General features: G+C 27.6%; 1 protein-coding gene across 1 annotated transcript in view; it reads left to right on the forward strand.

Moving 5' to 3' along the window:
• The first annotated feature begins 813 nt into the window (after positions 1-813).
• The window catches only part of LOC136089446 (uncharacterized), a 63,186-nt gene continuing 42,073 nt past the window's right edge, over positions 814-21,926 (forward strand). The window contains exon 1 of the mRNA XM_065815449.1: positions 814-985. Coding sequence (XP_065671521.1) covers positions 892-985 — 94 coding nt within the window. The 5' untranslated portion in view covers positions 814-891. The remainder of the gene's footprint in view (positions 986-21,926) is intronic.

A 21,926-nucleotide genomic window follows, 5' to 3' on the forward strand; every position in this document is an offset into this window, starting at 1 on the left:
AAAAGGAAATTGATGAGTGTACTTTCTGAACACACCAATATGAATTTAAAATAAGAGCTGTTGCTTACAATAACTATTCTATCAATCGTAATGCATTTTTATAGCTCTATAAAGCATATACAGTAGATGTAAAACTATTTGTTTATCTTCCAGTTTATAAAGGAGTATTTAAAACATACTTATCATTTGATATATTCCGTTTTATAAAAAAAATCTAAAAAACCAATTCTTTGAATGCAAAAAAGAATGTTTTTCCATGTTTTTTACTTGATTTGTCTTGAAACTTAGTTGAAGTTACTACTGGTTACATTGCAGGGAATATATTTCAAAAGATCAGTTGCAAAACAACTTAAAAACTTAAGAACTTAAAAAAAGCAACAAAAAAAATTAATTATCATGTAACGTATCTCCGAAAAAACATACAAGCTGTCAACCTTACATTGGCAATAACTGATAAAACAACTGCAGCTGCAAAATTGAGTTATTTTCCTGAAAGAAATAATGCAGCATAATTTTTATCCTTGTCTTACAAGTTATTAACCACACTTAAATCAAAGCAGAAACTCAACGTATCCAATCAACTCAGCAATGCTGCTGTGAAAGATATTAACAAATCCACGCTTTATAGAGAAATTGAAAATTTTATTTAAATTTTGTCAAAATGTAAATATTTGATGTCATGTTTAAAAATTAAGATTAATCAAATTTGTTTCTATGACAATGTTTCAACGCGCAATAACGATAGGTTACCACATTTTAAAATATTTTGAAATATGAATAAATAATGTATAAACTGCAATTTTACAAAAATTACAGTTATATACAATCAAAAGACAAAACGTAAGATTAAGGACAGCAAAGTTATTAAAAGTATTTAGCTTAGGACAAAAAATGGAGTTTATACAGAAAAAAAAAATTAACTTTCTTTATGCATATTTCAAAATTTGGTTATTTATAATTGTTACTTTAACTTGTGAAACACTTGGTAAATATATTTTTTTTTAATTTTAATTTGATTTTTAAAATAAAAATTAAATAAAAGAATGTAGTTCAAGTCATTAAGCGATTGTATTTTTCCACTATAAAATATTCTTTTCAATACCTTTTGGGATCTCTGACGTGAATCAGTCTTCTGACCTACATTAAACTAAGCTTATTAGTTAATTTTCATTTGCCTGCATGCGTACTTTACGAAATACACTAGCTTCACTTAGCAACATTATTTATTTTTATATAGACAAATTATTCGATCTGATTTCAGCAGTTAAAGTTTGGAAAAATAAAAGACAAGTAGAAACGTAAGCGAATACTAATAATTATGCATTGTTTATGCTTCCTTGTTTATTACTTTTAATTTCTTAGAACTCTATTGAAAAATTAGACTGTATTTGGCTTTAGATAGTTATAACAGACGATCTGTTAAAATCAAATATAGAAAAATGCTGCGCATGTTTATTTATAATAAATAAATTTTAGTGATGTACTTTTTGAAAACTTTGAAACTGAAAAAAAGAAAAAGTTTAAACAAATTAAAACAATAAAACGGTATATGTTATGGCTTTTTCTATATTCATTTAAAAAAAAAATTGTTAAAAAAAAATTTACGAGTTTATGTATCATTATGTATGGGTATACACAACAAACTTACAGCACAAGAGTAAAAAATTTAACAATCATATACTTTTCAGAAGTTTTTGTTTTGTCAGTTTAAAAAAATATTTCCTAACTTTAAAAGTTTTTTTCGTGGGGTAAAAAACCCAAAAATACCAACTTTTCAAATTCTTAAAATTGATTTTATATTAATTAACAGAAGAGAAAATCAATAAATCAACTCAACCTGATTAATGCAGTAGCCAAAGAATCAAAAGAACGAAAAATGTGAGAAAAGAATGTAATTACTTTTGGTTTAGCAGCATCTACGAATAAAAATAAAGATAATGCATTTGACGAGGATAAAAAAATGTGATAACTATTTTTAACAAAATTGATACAAATGTTAATATAGAACACATTATCAAGTTAAAAACAAGGAACGAAAATCAACCAGATAAACATTCTTAAAAGATAAACATGAAAGAAATAAAGTTTTAAAGTCTTCAAAAGTATTAAAAGACGATGACTCGTTCTCGAAAGTATTCATAAATCCTGATCTTACAGAAGCAGAAAGACATAAAGCAAAACTTTTAACAGAAGAATGTCACCGAATGAACACTGAAAGAAAACAAAGAAATGAAAATAATTATTATTTCAGTATCAGATATGATCGAGTAGTGAAAATCACTGTATAGCAATTACCAAAAAACTATAAGATTAACAAAATCGAATATCATAAATCAACGGACAAGAACAAAAAAACCATCAATGAAATATTAAAAAAAATAAATTACGTGTCAAAATCAATTGAGTCAATAAACATATTATCTGAAAATACAAAAAAACTAACAATTAATAATAACGACGTAACAGAAAATTTTTTATCATGTTGGTATACAAATGCTACATCAATAAATTGTAAATACAATGAACTTATTGCTGAAGTAGTCACATCTTACCCACAGATACTTTTTATTAGTGAAACATGGTTTAATGAAAAGTCATTAAGTAATGTTCCCAGTTATAATATATTTCGCAAAGATCGAGTAGGTAAACGAGGAGGGGGAGTATGCATATATATCAAAGAAAATATTAAATCTGTTACAGTTTCTGATAAAATGTTAAATGATGACAACTTAGAGCAAGTTTGGACATCACTGCATATTGGCAATGAAAAGATACTTTGCGGATGCATTTATAGACCAGGCACGATTAACTATGAATCTAATCTAAAAATGATAAATTCAATTAAACGAAGTTACAATCTATTGATAAAAAGTAAGTATTACGGCCTATTGATATGTGGAGATTTTAACTACTTTTCGATTAAATGGAATAAAGAAAAAAATTGGCGAACTTATTAATAATACAGATATTTCCTCTAAAGAGTTCTTAAAATGTTTAAATGATTGTTTTATAACACAAAACGTAATTAAACCAACTTTTCAAATTAATGAATTTAAATCAAATAATGTTCTTGACCTAATATTAACAGAGTCAAACAAAAGAATAGTTGATTTGAATCATTTTGATAATTTGGGTGCACTTAGTCACGGTCATCAGATCCTAAAGTTCTTGTATTGATTTAGAAATAATTAAAAAAAAATGGAAACAGTAAAAAAAAATATAACTCTGTACAAATACGGCAATTATAATGGCTTTTCCGATATGCTAAATAGCTACGACTGGCATCTTGAATTCAAAAATTTAGATGCTAATGTTTCATACAACAAATTTGTCGATATTTACAATAAAGATCTTATATATTTCATTCCAACAATTACAAAGGGAGTTGTTAAAACAAAAGCGCCTTGGATGAACTCTTACTTAAAAAAGTTAATTAGAAAGAAAAGAAACCTCTGGAGAAAATGTTTACATGGTCGTTTTTTAAACAAAGGAAATTTATTAGAATACAAATCAATTAGAAATAAAGTAAAATAAGAAATTAAGAACCAAATTAAATTATATGAAACAACCATCGCCTTAAACGTTAAAAATAACCCAAAAGCAGTTTATGCATATATAAACAAAAAATAAAAAGTTAAAGAAGGAATTAACGCATTAAATGTAAACGGCAAACTTGAAACAAATTATTTATCAATAGCGCATTCCTTAAATAACTATTTTAGCTCCGTTTTCACCAATGAAATTAGTGACAATATGCCATTCTTTAAAAATAGGACAAACATTATTTGTGATGACCCTACATTTTCACCGGACAAAGTTTATATAATCCTGAAGTCACTAAATCCAAATAAATGTACAGGAGTAGATGGAGTTCACCCATTTCCTTTAAAGTGTTGCGCAGATGCGTTCTCACTTCCTTTATCACTTATTTTTAATAAATCGTATGACACTGGAATAATTCCATCGATGTGGTTAAATGCTAATATAACACCATTATTTAAAAGTAGAGATAAATCGGAACCATCAAGTTATCGACCAGTATCACTTACTTCAGTTATAAGTAAAGTAATGAAACGTATCTTAAAAGCTACATTTATGTCGCACTTAGAAAATAACAATCTTTTGACTAAGGAACAACATGGGTTTTCTAAAAAAAAAACTGTTGTACAAACCTTATAGAATTTATGGATCTAATAACTCAAGCAATGGAAGATAATTTACCAGTAGATATCATTTTCCTAGATATGAAAAAAGCTTTCGATTCCGTGCCTCACAACAGATTGTGTCTTAAACTAAAAAGTTATGGATTTAACAAAAAAGCAGTTAGATGGTGCAAAAATTTCGTAAGTAACAGAGTGCAACGTGTCGTCTGCAACGGCGGATTTTCAAATTGGTCTCCAGTTACAAGTGGAGTACCACAAGGTTCTGTCTTTGGTCCGTTTATGTTTATTGTTTATATAAACGACTTACCGAATGAGTTATCAACGAACTGTAAAATGTATGCTGATGATATTAAACTAAATAACATAATTAGATCATCTTCTGATATAGAAAAGACTCAAACAGATCTAAACAAATTAATGACATGGTCACAATTATGGCTATTAAAATTTAATGTCAGCAAATGTAAACGCATGCATATAGGTAGCAAAAATACTAGGCATATATACACAATGTATGATTCAGTGCTAAATAGAGTTGAATTACCAGAAACAAAAAATGAAAAAGATTTAGGAATTATGATCTCAAACGACTTAAAATGGTCCAGTCAAGTTAATTATGCGTTTGGTAAAGCTAATAAAATGTTAGGAATAATAAAACATTCATTCAAAAACTTAGACATAAACGCATCTAAATTATTGTACACCTCTCTTGTAAGACCGCATCTAGACTACGCAAATTCAGTGTGGTGTCCTTACTTAGAACAAGATAAAAAAAAATTGAATCGATACAACGTAAAGCAACACGAACAAAATGTCTTCAAGGGAAAAACTATGAAAGTAGACTAACCTACTTTAAATTAACGACTCTTGAAAAAAGACGCGAACGTAATGACTTAATCCAACTTTTCAAAATAGTAAAAAAAATAGATAACTTAACATTGGAATACCCACCAGATTTAATAACTTCAAATACGAAAGGTCACAACATGAGGTTTCATAGACAATTAATTAAAAATCCAAAGAGGTACTATTTCTTAACAAACCGTGTCATTAACAGCTGGAATAATTTAGATCAAAACATTGTAGATTCTAAAACACTTAATCAATTTAAATCAAAGTTGGACTTATTTTTAACATAAAATGGCTGTTAAAGCCTATATTACCTAGGCTCCGTACATTGTCATTGTACATGTACACAGTTATTATTAAATAAATATTAAATAATCAAATAAATAAATAAATTTGTATATAAAAATATAAACTTTTGTTTTTTTATTTGAACTCAGAAGAAAATTAACTTATAAACTTATTTTTAGCTTTCTCTCTTTTATAGATTTAATCTTTTGATAAAAAATGTAAATTTCAAAATATGTTTAATATACTAATATTAACCAAAATTAAAACAGTTAAATAAAATAAGCTAAGATTTCATTATAAGAATAATGCTAAGATTTCGACATTGAAACTTCGGGAGATAATCAACTTTGTACAATAATAAATTTGTGCAATAATAAAATGACTTTAAAATATGACTTTTAAAAAAATGACGTTAATAAAAAGTGGACATTAATAACTAAAGTATTCAAAACAACTGAAACCTCTCTTAATTCGAACTTGTTTTAAGGGTGAGACTGTTTGCACGTAGGTGAATAGACTCACCCGTAAAACAAATCCACATTAATAAAGTTTCAAGTGTTTTAAAAAAGGGGTACAATGATAATATAATTTTTGAAAATACTTTTTCGACGTTTTTTTTTTAAAAAAAAAGGTTAACAGACAAGTTACGGATTTTTAGTGTTCGAGATTGGTAACTTCCAAAAATAATGTAAACTTTTAATTTTGTAATACTGATACTGGTATAAAATAAAAATGTTTTACAAAAGGTACAATGGTCGGAGCTTAGGAAGAATATACACCTGAAAATCGTCACCTGAAAAGCCACAGTCCCAAAAGTGGAAAGAAGAAAATTTAAGTTGTTTTTTTGTAGTATCTTAGAATAAATCAAAATATATCAAAAAACTAACTTATGTGAAAAAAATTTCTAATCATTTAAAACTGACAACCAAAGAAAGTTTGAAACCCCACTATTTGAGGAAATGGTAAACTTTACGAGGTCATTACTTTTGAACGTTATAATATTTTTATACTAAATAAATATTGTACGGATGAACTATAGTCGCATTCAAAATGGTTGAGTTTTTTTTAAGCGCTATTATAGCCCCTTACCTAAGAAATATTTGTACCTTGGGGCCCTAATTTTATGAGAATATTGTTTCCAACGCTAATTATTGTAATTTTTTATAAACGTATTACTAGTATTGGTGTGTAAATACATATCTGAAGGTTACTTATCTTGAACAACAAAAAATCTTGATATTGGTTTTACATATATTCAATTGTTTTTCAATTAGAGAATAGTTTAAACGATAATTAATGTTTATTTCCATTGGCAATTAACAATAGTTTCCAAAAGATGCACATATAACATTATTCATTTTAATTTAGAACTATCCTAAAGAAGGTATGTCATGAATTGTATGTCACAGTGGCTTTAAGCAGGTTTTGCATATTGTCTTTAAGACTAAAAGAAGTATCCACTTTCCCAAAACTGTTAAAAATCACAATAAAGGAGGCCTGGTAAGACTAAAAGCTCAATCCTTTATTTGGAATGGAATTTGACTAAAGTGAAAGAAATTCATGTGTGCTTGAATTTTCTCTTCTCGTTGTAAGGATGGAGTAATCCTCGTCCATTGACAACCCTTCATCTTTTATATATTTTATTTTTCCAAGTGAAGATGACTTTACTCTTCCCAAAGTAGTATTTTATTTCCTTTTTCAAATCTTTTTAATGCTTTTTAAAATACAAAATGCCATTAGGAATGTTTTCATTGTTCAAATCAAATAACTCTAAAAAGAACTTATGTATTCTGTTCAATATTACACTTCTTCCTTTAACCTCTGTCATTCTTGATCCATTTCGAAAAACAAATTAGGTAGGCTAAAGCTCTATGATGTTTATGAGATTGTTTAATGATTGGCATTTTGAACTAGGAATACTTATCAATTTTTAAAATGTTTTTTTATCTACTGCAGTAGATAAATAAAGTTCATAATATCTACTAATAAATTTTCTTAAGCTATATCAAAAGGAAATATAAAAAACAGAAGAATGTTGTTTATACATTTAACCTGTTATTTAAACGTTATAAACCGTAACTAAAGTAGGAAAAAATCTAGCCCAGGTAGAACCGAACGGCGGGAAACTCCAGATACTTGATGTACAGCCTAAACTAAAGTAGCTATGTGATTTTAAATTCTATAAAAATATTATTTGAGTGAAAATATGGCCTATGCAAAATATCTATCATTATATGCCGAAGCGATTTACTAGGGGTGCAAGATATTGTTTCCCACCACCAGAAGAGCGATGTATCATTATATTTGGTTCACGTATTATTATACCTAATTTTTATATAAACTAATAATGTTTTATTAATTAAAAATATATTTTTATTTACAATAATTTAAAAAAAAAAAAATTCGTCTAAAACTTTAATTAACTGGTTTTAAAACTAGTATTGGCGAATGAGGTACGATCGGGTGAAATCGGACACAAGGTTGTAGGGTGTTTCCAGACAACTTAATGCATTAATATATTAAAAACGAGCAAATTTTTAAAAATAAATAGTAATACATTTAATTTACACAAACCTAAAAAATTATTACATTTAATTCCAATAAAAAGACCTTAGATTTAAAAAAGTGTTTTTAAATTCTTTATTTTATTAATAAAAAGCTAATGTTCATATTTTTAAATAATGACATTTTCATTCCCATTCCTTATATATTAGAAGCAATTTTTAAAGGCGATTTTTTTTATTGTGTTGAGAAGGCTAAATTATTATATATTACATTTGAGTCACACTAGTAAAAAAGAGGTAAAATCATGGTTATTATATTATATCTTTTGATTAAGAGATTTTGCGAAAGACTGCTAACGCAATTTAGGGTGTCTGCCAATATTGTAATATGGATTTTCCTGATCTACTACCTGTTAATCTATGCGTTTAGGGCTCCCCTTAAATTTTAAAACATGCCTTTTTCTAACATTATTTCTTTTATTATTATTATTATTTCATTTATTTAACACCCAATGTAATTTACAATGCTTTTATTTTATGCTTTGTATCTTATTAAGGTATACAATAATTATTCTTGGTTTCTAATTACATAAATGAATGTTTATACTTTTAAAAATGTCTTTTGGCACTTTGTTTTCTGTTAGTACATGTGCACAATCAATATTTTCTTTAAGTGTCTGGTGCTACCCGAATCTCCTCTAACATTAAAAATTTACCATAAAATTAGGGCCCTAAAGTTCAATTATATGTTAGGAAAAGAGACAATAATAGCATTTTCAAAAAACCTCTACCATCGTAAAATTTCATCAGTAAATTTCTCATTTATCATCAAAAATTATCTCATATTATAATCAAAAATCTTTTAACGTTCAAAAGTTCAAACCTCATAAAATTTAAGGTGGTTGCCCTAGAAATAAATCTTGATTTTTTCAAAAAAAAAGAAAAAACAACAACTCTTTCCTATAAAGACTTTGATATAACACCTCTCAAATTGGTAAGTATTGGGCATGTTCAGAAGCGCTAAGGTACTCGTTTTAGAAATCTTGCGAAATCACATAAAGGTACAAAGAATCCCATATCAAAAAAAAAAGAACTTGAATTTAGAAACAATAAACTCTATGCAAACCTATTATTGAAAAGCAAGATAAGACTAACAAGACAAAAAGATAAGACTTAGATAAGACTAACAAGACAAAAAAAATTCAAAAACACCATAAGTTCACCTATGTCCATTCATTGCTTTTTAAAACCAATCTTTGTAAGTTTATTAGAAGATGACTTATTGAACAAATGCGTTCACTGACAAACTCAAAACACTAATGAATGGTTCAACACAGTAGTATGGATTAACTGTCCTAAAACTTTTTTGATTGAAAGAAGAACATTTGAGTGTTCAATTAACTCAGCTGTTTTACATTATAATGATGGGAGTGGCGAAGGGAATGCAGTTTTAGGACATTTTGGCTTACATGGAAAGTAACCGCTGAAAAATCCATTGCACGAGATCGCAAACGTGTAGCAAGAATGGAAAAGCAATTTAGTGCAATCGTTAAAAGAAAAAAAAATTAAGAGCAGTCAAAAAAAGATATATGGATAAAGAGACTGAGAATGAAAAGTGCGAATCTTATGTTGCTGGCGGTTTTTAACATCTTTTTTTTTATTATTTTAGATGAAAGCTTGATTTTCTCATGTTTTAGGTTTTACATAGTTTTGAGGATTTTGAAACATAATATCTCAAAATTGAATGGATAAAATAAGTTGAAATTTTCAGGAAATACTCATATATTATATATAATCCATATATCATAGGGTTTTCTTTTATTGAGGTAAATAATTTCCTAATTTGTGACATTTATACAAATATTGTTATGTCTTTAGTACTCTTTTTACTAATAGAGGCATAACTTTTGACTAAATAAGTCAATCAAAAAATTGGAGTGACAAATGGATTTTACTATCATCTTAAAGCTATGTTGAAATTTTGATGTAGCTACCATGTTCATATCTGCAGATATCGTGTTTTGAAATATTGTATTTTTTGTCTCATTATAGCAATAAAATAGGGTAATCGAAAAAAAAAAGTTTGGTGTCCTTAAAATATTTTTTTAGTCAAGGTTATTTATATATTCCAAATTTTGGTTATCTAAATTCACAGGGTCAAAAACAAGCTGGTTTCTTGGGCAACCCCCTTAACTCCCACAATTAGAGGGGGTTTCAAACTTTCCTTGTTCTCCATTTTTTGACGATAATAAATTTTTTTGAGATAAATTATTTTTTCCCATAAACTTGGATATATTTTATTATACTACAAAAAAACAACTAATTTTTTCTTTTTTTAAAAAAAAAAACCTTTACAGAATATTTACAAAATTTAGATCATAATTGTGGAAAGTATCGTGGTTTCGAAAATGCAAACCATTTTTTATAGACATTTTTTTTCAAATAAATTATTTCCGCTATGGTGTGATTGATTAAAAAGTGCCTAGCCTTAAACCTAAACCCTTAGTTGATGCACACTTGACTGCGGCTATTCTTAGTTAACATAAATTGGAATTGACTTTTTAAATTGAGTAAAATTTCTTTGGAATAAACCTAACACAAATTGCTTTGATTTTAGTCGAATAATGTGTAGTCCGCTACGTCAACGGCTTCATAAAAAAAATGATATTCTCTATATATCATCAATGAAACAAATAATAATAAAACGATATAATTATAAAGTGAAAATATTTATATAATAATTATTAAACAACGATAATTGTTAAACGTGAAGTTATTTAAATAGTATACTTATCAAAAATTAAACATATCTTTGGAGCTTATTCGTCCCTTCATTGTTAATCTATACAACGTAATATCAAACTATAGGAGTGCAAAAAATAATATATATGTACACTCCACTTCCTCCATATCTATTTAAGTCAGTCAATGTATGTAACTACACTGCGAATACGGCCATAAAATTCAATTTATGTACGCATTGATTGTTATTATTATTCTGTGAAACTTTAAAAAATATCATTAATAAATAGATATAGTCATAGTTAAACAAAAATAATAGTTTCAAATAAAACATCAAAATAAAAAAATTGTTCTATTTATGCGTGACGAACCCTCAACCGTGCAAGCAAAGGCCTCCAAAAATAAAGGTTTTAACACCCGTGGCTATACGCCGGTGTATATATTTCTTTCTCTGCTCTACAAATACTATCGCGGTCGCTGCTCAAAGGAGCTATCATCTTAAGTTCCATAAACCAAATCTCGCTTACTCTTGATTCACAATTTAGCTGAGTCTCATTTTTTTTATGTATCTGTCTCTGTATGCTTTAAAAACCTTTATTCTTCTTGTTTTTTTGTACTTTTTTTTAATTGTATGTAGTACAGATCTCAAAAATGAGTAATATGGAAGGAAAAGAAGCGCAATTTAATTTCATTGACCAATTGACGTCTTAAATAGTTATGCCATCGACCAATTGACAATTGACGCCTTAAAATAGTTATGTTTCTTTATATATATATATATATATATATATATATATATATATATATATATATATATATATATATATATATATATATATATATATATATATATATATATATATATATATATATATATATATATATATATATATATATATATATATATATATATATATATATATATATATATATATATATATATATATATATATATATATATATATATATATATATATATATATATATATATATATATATATATATATATATATATAGAGAGAGAGAGAGAGAGAGAGAGAGAGAGAGAGAGAGAGAGAGAGAGAGAGAGAGAGAGAGCATAAGCATATCAAGGTTGAGATTTTGTTTAAAACAAGATATAAGAAAAGTATATCGTTGAGTCTACTCTTAATTGCGCACGTTTTAAGCACCGTTTTCTAAATACTTGAATTCTCTAAGGTGCCTGTTTCATGAAAACCGTTTTATTAATTTATTGCGTTGTAAAATAGAAGTACTTCTTAATAAAACAAAAAAAAAAAAGTTTTTTTCCTGCGTTCACACGTTTTGAAAAAGTAAACGTCCTAGAACGCACACGTTTTAGAAAAGTATTAAAATATACATTTCTCATAAAAGATATGCTTAAGCTCAGCAAAGTCAAGGAGAGATCCGAAGAAAAATATAGCGTTTTGGCCCTTTTGTTTTCAAAAAATACCGTTTTATTTTGTTTGCATTTTGATTGGTTTATTTAAAAAAAATCACGATTTGTTTGTTTATTTTCGCCGTTTAGTAATTTTATAATTTAAAAGTTTATAAATAAAAACACTAGCGGGGCTAGTCGAAGACATTATTTTGTCTTATCACCTAGCCCCAATCGTACGTTTTTACAATAACCGTATAATATATTTATTCTTTACAAATTATTTATTGAAATTATAAATGTAAAAATAAATAACAATTACTTTAAAAAATACTTCAATATTTATGTTAGGAGTAATAATCAAGTAAACAACAAAAACTGTAAGAAAAGTAGAAAATAAAAATAAAAAATAAATTAATTAATTAAAGAACACGTATTTTATAAACGTATATTATTTAAAGTATTTATTAGAAAACATGAAACTAAAATATATAACAATTTGTAATAAAGAAATATTTATATAAAGAATGAAAAATTAAAAAAAAAAGATTACTTAATTTAAAAAAACTGTAATAATTATGTAAATTTTAATACCAATTTATATAAAAGTAAAGTAAATAACAATTCATTGATAGTAAAAAAAAATAAAAATAAAAATATTCGAGATGTCAGCTTAGATTTTAATAATAACTTTTAAGATTAGAGGAAACACCATAACCGAATTAATGAAAAAAAATTTTTTGAAATTCCGAGACATATTTAATTTAATTTAATTTTAGTTTAAAAGAAATTTAAAATCGGATATGTTAAAATCCATATATAATAATACCTGTTTCGATTCATTTTTAAACTGTTGTATACTTTTTTCGTAATTGCAATATTAGGAAACTTTTTTCGTAATTGCAATATTAAGAAACTTTTTCCACAAATAAGGTCCACGATATTGAATTGAATATGTAATTTGTTTTGAATTATATTTAGGGACAATGTAGTTATTATCTGAAAATTTTGTCGGGTATTTATGCACTACTTTTTTAAAATACAGTAAAATCTCTCTAATTCGAATTTTTTGGGGAAAAATAAAAGTTCGAATTAGAGAGATTTTCGAATTATAGAAAGTTAATTTTTCTTAAACGCATTTCACGGTGACTTTGCTTTAATCGAATTAAGGAGGTTTTCGAATTAAGGAGATTCGAATTAGAGAGATTGTACAGTAGGACTGAAATATTTTAGGAGATAGTCCGATCTTTATTTTATACATGAACAATAAAACAAGGTGTAAGTTGATTTTATAAACGTTTTAATGCGCCTAGTATACGCAGAAGAGGCTCGTATTGTACAATTTTTTCAGCTCCAAATAATATTCTGCACGCATGCTTTTGTTTACTGTACAATTTTTTAAATTTTGTATGACTTTTTCTTGCCCATGCAATATTACAATAAATCAAATAATAATGAATAAAATAAAAATATCAGCTTTTAAAATATTTATTATTTAAAAGTATTTTAGCCCTAAATCATGGAAATAATTTTTATTAACTTTTTCTCAATGCTTTTTATATGATCAGTCAATCGTAAATGTTCATCTAATATTACGCCCAAAAAGATAAGTGAAGTTTTTCTTCTAATATTTTAGATTTGGCAGTTTAATGGGAATAGTTTATTTACTTTATGAAATAAAATTAATTTGGTTTTATCCACATTTAGAGACAGTTTATTACTTACAAACCATTCATTAACCTTACCCAACTCTTCCTTACCTTTTTCAAAAAGTGTTTTAATATCTCTGTGGGCATAAAAAAGATTAAAGTCATCTGAAAAAAGAATATAATTTATAAAGTCTATTGCTAAATTTAAGTCATTTATATAAACTAGAAATAATAAGGGTCCTAAATTAGAGCCCTGGGAGACATCACAAGTCACAGCATATGAAATTGGTTGTTTTTGCTCATATTAAATGAATTGCTTTCTATTGGTCAAATAGCTTTTGAATCATTGAATGAATTGCTTTCTATTGGTCAATTAGCTTTCGAACCAAACTAAGTTATTATTTTTTACTCCATAATATTCAAGTTTTTTTTTATTAGTATGTTATGGTTTACAGTATCAAAAGCCTTTGACAGATCAATGAAAACTCCTAATGTAAAATAGTTAGTAAATAATGCGTTTGTTATTTGATTGACTATTTCAACCACTGCATGTTCAGTGGAACACTTTTTTTGAAACCACACTGTTTTGAATACAACATATCGTTTTCTGATAAATAACTAAATAGCCTGTTGTACATTAGGGTAGGGTGGGGCAAGATGACCCGTGGGGCAAGAAGTCTTTTTGCTTATGTGAGAGCATCATAGAACGGTAATGTTTTATCCCTCTATAATACTATTCATAAAGTTAAAACAAAATCGTGGAATAAAAATGTTTTTAATATTGCTGGTAGGTGTTGTTTAAATCGGTTAATTACTTTTTGGAGTACTTTGTTAGTAAGTTGCTTCTAACTTTGAATGTTTATTGGATTGGCAATACTTATACGATTAAGGTAAGAAATGTATTGTTTTATAGAGAATTTATCCCAAAATAAAATATAGTCAAGAAATTTTATAACTTAGCAATAAAATTAATTTTATTTGTATTGAACTTGCACTCACTACAGATGAGGTAAGATGTCCTCGGTTACGTGGGGTAAGATGCCCTCAAAGGGCTTCTTGCGTCGTGGTTTTACGGAATTTCTACCATTTTTAAAGTGTGTTTAGAACATAAAAACGTTTACTAGTTTAGTTATTGACAATGTTTATATGTTGGTTTATATTTATACTTTATTTATTGGTTTATATTTTATTTATTGATTTATAGAGTTAATTTATAGATGTTATGTAATGTATAAAATAATAATGTTTTGAATAATTATATGATACTGTGTATGTGTTTGTATGTTTATTTAATTAAAATTTTAAGGTTTTAATATTTCTTTAGATACATATTTAAATATTACAAATAATGGTGAGAAATTATGTGCGAAAAACACAGAGAGGTGCAGCAAATGATAAAATAAAGTCAGCATTAGATATAATAAAGATGGGCTGCAGTCTAAAGAATGTTGCATCAGAATTTAGTATTAATAAAAAAACATTACAACGTCATCGAGATGGAAAAGTAAAAGTAGCTGGTGGTTTGTCTCTGGGTGGAAAATTTCCTGTTTTTAGTAAAGAATTTGGATTAAAGATTGTTACACAAGTTCAGATAATGGAAACAGCATTATTTGACTTGACAACAATAGATGTGCGTCGCCTAGCATAAGATTTTGCTAAACAAATGGGAATCGATAATCCTTCTAATAAAGAGTCAAAAATGGCAGGAGTGGATTAGCTGCGATGATTCATGTCTCGCAATCCACAACTTTCTATTCGAGCTCCACAAGCCACCAGTATCAGCAGAGCCATTGGCTTCAATAAACCAAAAGTAAATCAGTTTTTTTCAGTATACAAGTCATTATTTGAGGAACATAAGTTTTCAGCCAAACAGCTCTGGAATATGGATGAAACTGGAATCACAAATGTCCATGAGCCAGGAAAAATAATTGCAACGAAAGGCAAACGACAAATTTCGAAAATAACTAGTGGAGAAAGAGGCGCTACTGTGACAGTTGTGTGTGCAATGAGTGCTAGTGGCACTTATGCCTCACCCTTATTTATATTTCCCCGTAAGCGAATGACTGATAGGCTGGCTGTTGGTGCACCTTCAGACTCAATTATTAAAGTTAGCTCGAGTGGATGGACTGATTCATCTTTATTCATTGAATGAATAACACATTTTGTTGATGTGACTCATGCATCTAAAACTAATGAGCAATTAATTGTACTTGATGGTCATCACAGTCACAAAACACTTGAGGCCATTAACTTTTGTCGTGACAATGGGATCCATCTCATAACTCTTCCACCTCATTGTACACACAAGATGCAACCTTTAGATCGTACATTTTTTAAACCATTGAAAGTTGGCTACAATACAGCAGCAAGCAACTGGATGTTATCACATCAGGGGCGTAGAACTTCATTTTTTGACATGGCAGGTATTTTTGCAACTGCCTACAACTTTACTGCAAACATTGACAAAGCAATCAATGATTTTAGATGCTCTGGTTTATACCCAACAAATGACCTTATTTTTAATGATGAAGCCTTTGAAGCAGCTTTTCTCACTAATGAAGCTGAGCCATTGAAAACCTGTCAGCAGTCTAGTGAATTGCCTAATTTGCCTCTTGTTGCACCTATACAGTTGGCAAATGTCATGAGCACAACAACAACTGCTGCAAAATTGAAGGCTGTTGATGATGCAGTTTTGCCAATTGTTGATGAGTATCTTGGCCTTACTTCTCCTTTAAATATTTTGGAAAAGATTTCTCCGCATCCCAAAATTCCTGTTTTAAGACAACGAAAGAGAAAGACAGAGTCAGCTGAAAACCTTACTTCTTCACCTTTCAAGAAGCGACTAGAAGAGCATGAAAACAATGTAAAAAAAAAGCAACAAGCAGTCATATTGTGTAAAGAAAAAGCTGCACTTAATAAGGTGATCAAGCAAAAAAATGAAATCAATAAATTTGAAAACAAAAAAAGTGTAAAAGCGTGAAAAGCAAAAAGCAGAAAGACCTAATGGCATAAAGAAACAAATGAAAAGGAAGAAAGATATGGTTTCTGCCTCTGAAAGTTTTATCACTGATACAACTCTATGCACCATATGTCCATACAATGTGCCACCATTTGATGATTGGACACAATGTAGTAAATGTACATCTTGGTACCACTTTTCATGTGGTCCAGATGATTCAAACTTATGCTACTACTGTGAATCATAATCATGTATATGTTATTTGAACATTTATGTTAGTGATATAAATTTAAAAAAGTTATTTATCTTCAAGACAATTGCATAGAATAATTGCAGTGTTTATATTTCAGTTATTTTAATAAAATGTAAAGAGTTTTTTAAAGAACTACTAATAGCTTTTATTTTAACTGATAGTTATTTTTAACAACTGTTGTAAAAGTTTGGGGCAAGATGCACTCTTTGGAGCATCTTGCCCCACGGCTGGGGCAAGATGTCTCCTTGCACAATTATTAGTTTTTTTAATTTTAAAGTTTATCACCAGTATTAAAGTAGTTATTTTATCTTACCAATGTCTTTTCTTATAAGTAAACTTTGAAATTAAAAAGAAAAATTACTAGAAAATGTATTTGTTATATACGCTAAAGTTTGTTAAGGAGGGCATCTTGCCCCACCCTACCCTATTCTTTCAAGCAATTTGGAGAAACACGGTAATATAGATATAGGTCTATAATTAAAAATAATAGAGTCATTGCCAGTCTTAAAAACTGGTGTGATTCGTAATAAAGTAATTACGGAATTACTGTTTACGAAAAAATAAAGTAAGAGGTTTTTAGTCATTTATTGAATATTTTAATGCTGTAAACAAGGAGTGTTTTTACTTTTGAATAAAAGAGACATTTTTGAAATTTAAATGCTTAACACAATTGTTTCAGCTGTTTTTATGACGCTGCCCCGTCGCGTTTTATGTATTTTAGAGGTAGTTTTGTTTTGCTTGATGCTTTCGATTAAAAAGTTTTACAAAAATATAATAAATTAAATAAGAAAAGCTTAAATTCTTTAAAAAATATATATAAAACAGTAATTGTCAAAAATTAGCGGAAAGCACAAAAAATTGAAGTTTAAAAATGTAAACTTTTGTTTTTAAGAAATACAAATTGTCTAAATTTCTCCTTAACAACGCTGAGAGCTTAAACATACTAGCATACTGTCGAAAATTGAGTGACATAATTTTTGGATGACCCCTTATGGTCGTCGAATATTTGAGAATTTTAGACCCCTCTCACTCCCCCCTCCCCTCTTATAAAAAATCGTCACGTATAACTGACCTTTCTCCCCCTAAATTACGCAACAAATTTGTTTACCCTATCCCTTTATACCAACTATAAATTATTTATGTATGCTTTAAATACGATAATATTAATAACTTTCTTAACTTTTTGTATTTATGTAATGAATCCATTTTAGTGAATACTAATTTTAGTTATTAAGACTTAATTTTACTTTAAGAGTTTTTATTTGTACGCGCGTACAAATAAAAACCCCACAAAACGCTAATGCAAAATAAGGTTTAAATATTTAATTATCTTAATATATTGGCGCAGAGCTGTGAATGATCAATGCCACGTATTTTGAGGTACAGCTAACAACGGTTTAGAGTACGACTCTCTGATTTGTGTTTTAATGTGTTTGAAAGTTTTTTTTGTGTTGATTTTTGTCGTTTAATTATAACTATATTTCTTTATTATTTATATTTTTTAAAGTTTCACATAATAATAGTTTCACATATAATCATCAGTGCGTACATAAATTAACTAATACGGATGAAGTCGCAGTGTAGTTACATAGACCAACTGACTTATATAGGTGTAACGAAAGTAGAATGTACAATTTTTTGACTTCTGCAGTTTGATATACATGTAAAGTTGCATAAGTTATGTAAAGTTACATAAGTTAACAGTGGCTAAACGGACAAATAATCTCCGATGATATATTTAATTTTTGATAAATATATTATTTATTTTTATTTATTTACACTTTTTGCCAATAAAAAAAAAATTTACAGTCGTAAAATCAAAAAATAATTAAATGACTGGGGCTAGAAGAAGACAAGTTTAGTTTTATCATTAAGCCCCAAAAAATGCGTCATTACTTGATAAAATAAAGTTTAACAATAAAATTTAGTTTCAATGTAAATATCTCTGATTTAATATTATAAAAGAAAATGTAAATATATCACATAGCGTTTAAAAGTTATAGTTTTTCAAAGAATAAGATTTAAGAATTATTTTGTAAAATAAAAGAAACAAAGTTTAATAAAATATTAAAATGACAAAAATAACATTTAAGAATTGGTTTGAAAATAAGAAGATATGATTTTATATAAAACACATTCTATTGTTAGAGCAGTTTTTAGTTTAACTAGTTTAATTAAACTAATGTTTTAATAAATTTAATCCTTTTTATTGCCAATTTAGTAAAAGCAAACAAATAGTAAAAAATAAAAGTAAAAGATTTATAAATAACGCAAAAATAAAAATAAATTTCTCACTAAGGAGATTATTTATTAAGATAATATCATTTAAAGTAATAAAAATATATGTACATATGTTGATTAATTAGGTATCAATAATCTAAAGTAATTAATCAATTAACTATTAATTATTGATTTCTAATTTAAAGAAGCTTTGTTAGAAAAAATTCAAATCATTTTCAGTTTACAAAAGTAATTGCTTAAGTTTTGTTTTGAATTGGTTTGGAGAATAATTAGTTTTCAGTTCATTATTTGATACTATTTTAATTTCCATAACATTTATTTATTATATTATTTAAATAACTTTTTTAGCAACAACTTAGTGTCGTGGTGCAGATTATATTAACATTATATTATTTTATAATTATGCGAATTAACAATTATTGTTGTTTAATAATTATTATATTATAATTTTTATTAAATAGTTACATTATTATTAGTTATATTTAATCGATAATATATTGAGCCACTGCCTTGAAGGATCTTTTTTGGAAAACTGCAAAGAGTCACCCTGGAATTTGTTTACTCCAAAGTTATTAATTCCAAATATTAACAACCCTGAGTGAGAAAGAGTATTTACGGACACCGAGTTTACACTTTAGTTTGCGTAATTTGAATTTGTGACCGCGAGTGTAAATATAAATCATTTATTAAAAAGAAAATCGGTATATTTAGGCAAGCAAAATTTTTCAGAATTTTTTAACATGTATCCTTAATTTCTAAAGGCAACGAATTTCTTGTAGTTCCAAACCAAGACTTATAAGTCTAATAAAATATGAAAAGTTAATTTAGGTTAGCTATTTCCTAAGTAAAACGTAGTTGCACTCTTTCTACTGCTTTGTTCAATCTAGTGCGGTTTGACGACCAAATTGAAGAGCAATATTCTAAATTCGGTCTAATGTAGAATTGTAGGCTCTTACGATAACACGTCGATCACGACTTTTAAAACGCTTAAGGAATAAATATCATTAAATGTTTGATGCACGGATAATTTTTCCAGTATGGATTTGTAATTTAAGTAAGAACCCATAGCCACACCAAAATATTTTGTGTTTTTTGACCAGGTTATGATCTCCTTATTTATATTTGTAATTTGTATCTGCACAAAATGGAGTAGGTGCTATTCTATGAGTAAAACACTAGTTATTACTACTTTTAACTATTGCTTTTTTGAACAGAAACTATATAAATGGCAACAGCGAAATCATGACTGTAAATGGCATCCGTAAATAAACTATATGGCTTAATATTTTTGGCGTATAACATTAGAGAGTACTTAGGATTTATAGATTATTATAGAGGTTAGATCATTATTATATAACATGAACAATATTGGACCCGAAACGCTACCCTGTGGAGCTTTACTAAGTATGCTGGTCAGATTGGATTGTGAATTTCCGATCTGAACCCTTTAATATCAGTTGGAAAGAAATGCTGATATCAAATGAATGCAGCGGCGGTTTTAAGCAGAGGCAAAGCAGGCATTTGCCGGTGGCCTCGCATTTTTTTTTTCTTAGTACAAGTAATATAAAAAAATTTTCTTAGTACAATAAATATAAACAACGAAACTCATTTATTAAAATTCAATATAATGTATGCGTACAGTATTTTTATAAACAGTATTTTTATAAAATATTCAACTTTACATATACATCTATTATTATGTATGTAGCAATTTTTTTTTGCGTTATACATAATGCCTGGCAATCATATGAAAGAGTATGCGGTTTCTAGTCTCATATACATTGACAATGACTGTGACAAATATATCTTTGCCCATATACACCTACACGTCTCAAAGGCTTTTTCTGTTTATCCATCCTCCTAACTGAATGACTTTTTGTTTGTTTGTATATTTATTTTATATAATATTGTCTTTACATTTTTACTGTTGCACAAGACATATGAAGAATATACAACAAGACATATGAAAATTACACAAGACACTTGAATATGAAGGAACTGATACACCTCTAAATGGAAAGTCTAAATATAAAGTAGATTTTTTTAATGCAATAATTAATGTTGCATTAGTAAGCTTAAATGAAAGATTCAAAATGCTTGATTCATACAACAAAATATTAGGTTTTTTAACCCGTACCGAAAAAATGCGAAGTTTAGATGCAAATGAATTGTTGAATGATTGTAAAAATTTAGAAATATCACTGAGAAATCCTAGTACAGAAGAATCGGACGTGAACCATGAAGAGTTATACTCGGAAATAAATACATTTTTAAGAATGGAAGCTTCGGCGGAATCGAAAGATGCACTGGAAATTTTGAAGTATATTACGGCAAATTCTTTAATCGAAATTTTTCCAAATTTATTTATTGCCCTACGAATTTTACTAACTTCCCCTATTTCAGTGGCAAGCGCAGAGAGGTCATTTTTCAAATTAAAACTCATAAAAAACTATTTACGTTCCACTATGGGTCAAGACCGCTTATCTGCATTAGCTTTAATTTCCATTGAAAATAAAATAAGTCGGTCCTTGGACTGTTCTGATTTAATTGATGAGTTTGCGTCTTTAAAAGTCAGAAAGGTTAAGTTTTAAGTCAATGTAATCGATCCTCCTAAAATCTGCGAAAAAAATAAATGGTATCGCATTTTGAGTAGTCTTATTAGTGCATCTTCATCCAAAATAAAAAAAAATACTTAATGTACATTTAAAACCTATGTACGTTTTTTGCTTTGTTACGTTCTAATAAATATCCAAAACACAATAGAACACAAGAATTAAAAACTTAACTAATATAATAGAAAACGTGCCTATGGCCTCGAATATGGTAAATCCGCCACTGAATGAATGAGTTTATTTATTACACCGTACACTTCAAGTTTTTTCATAAGTTTACACCAAATTTTT

This window comes from Hydra vulgaris, chromosome 13 (assembly GCF_038396675.1).
Source record: "Hydra vulgaris chromosome 13, alternate assembly HydraT2T_AEP".
In the NCBI taxonomy this organism is placed as follows: Eukaryota; Metazoa; Cnidaria; class Hydrozoa; order Anthoathecata; family Hydridae; genus Hydra; species Hydra vulgaris.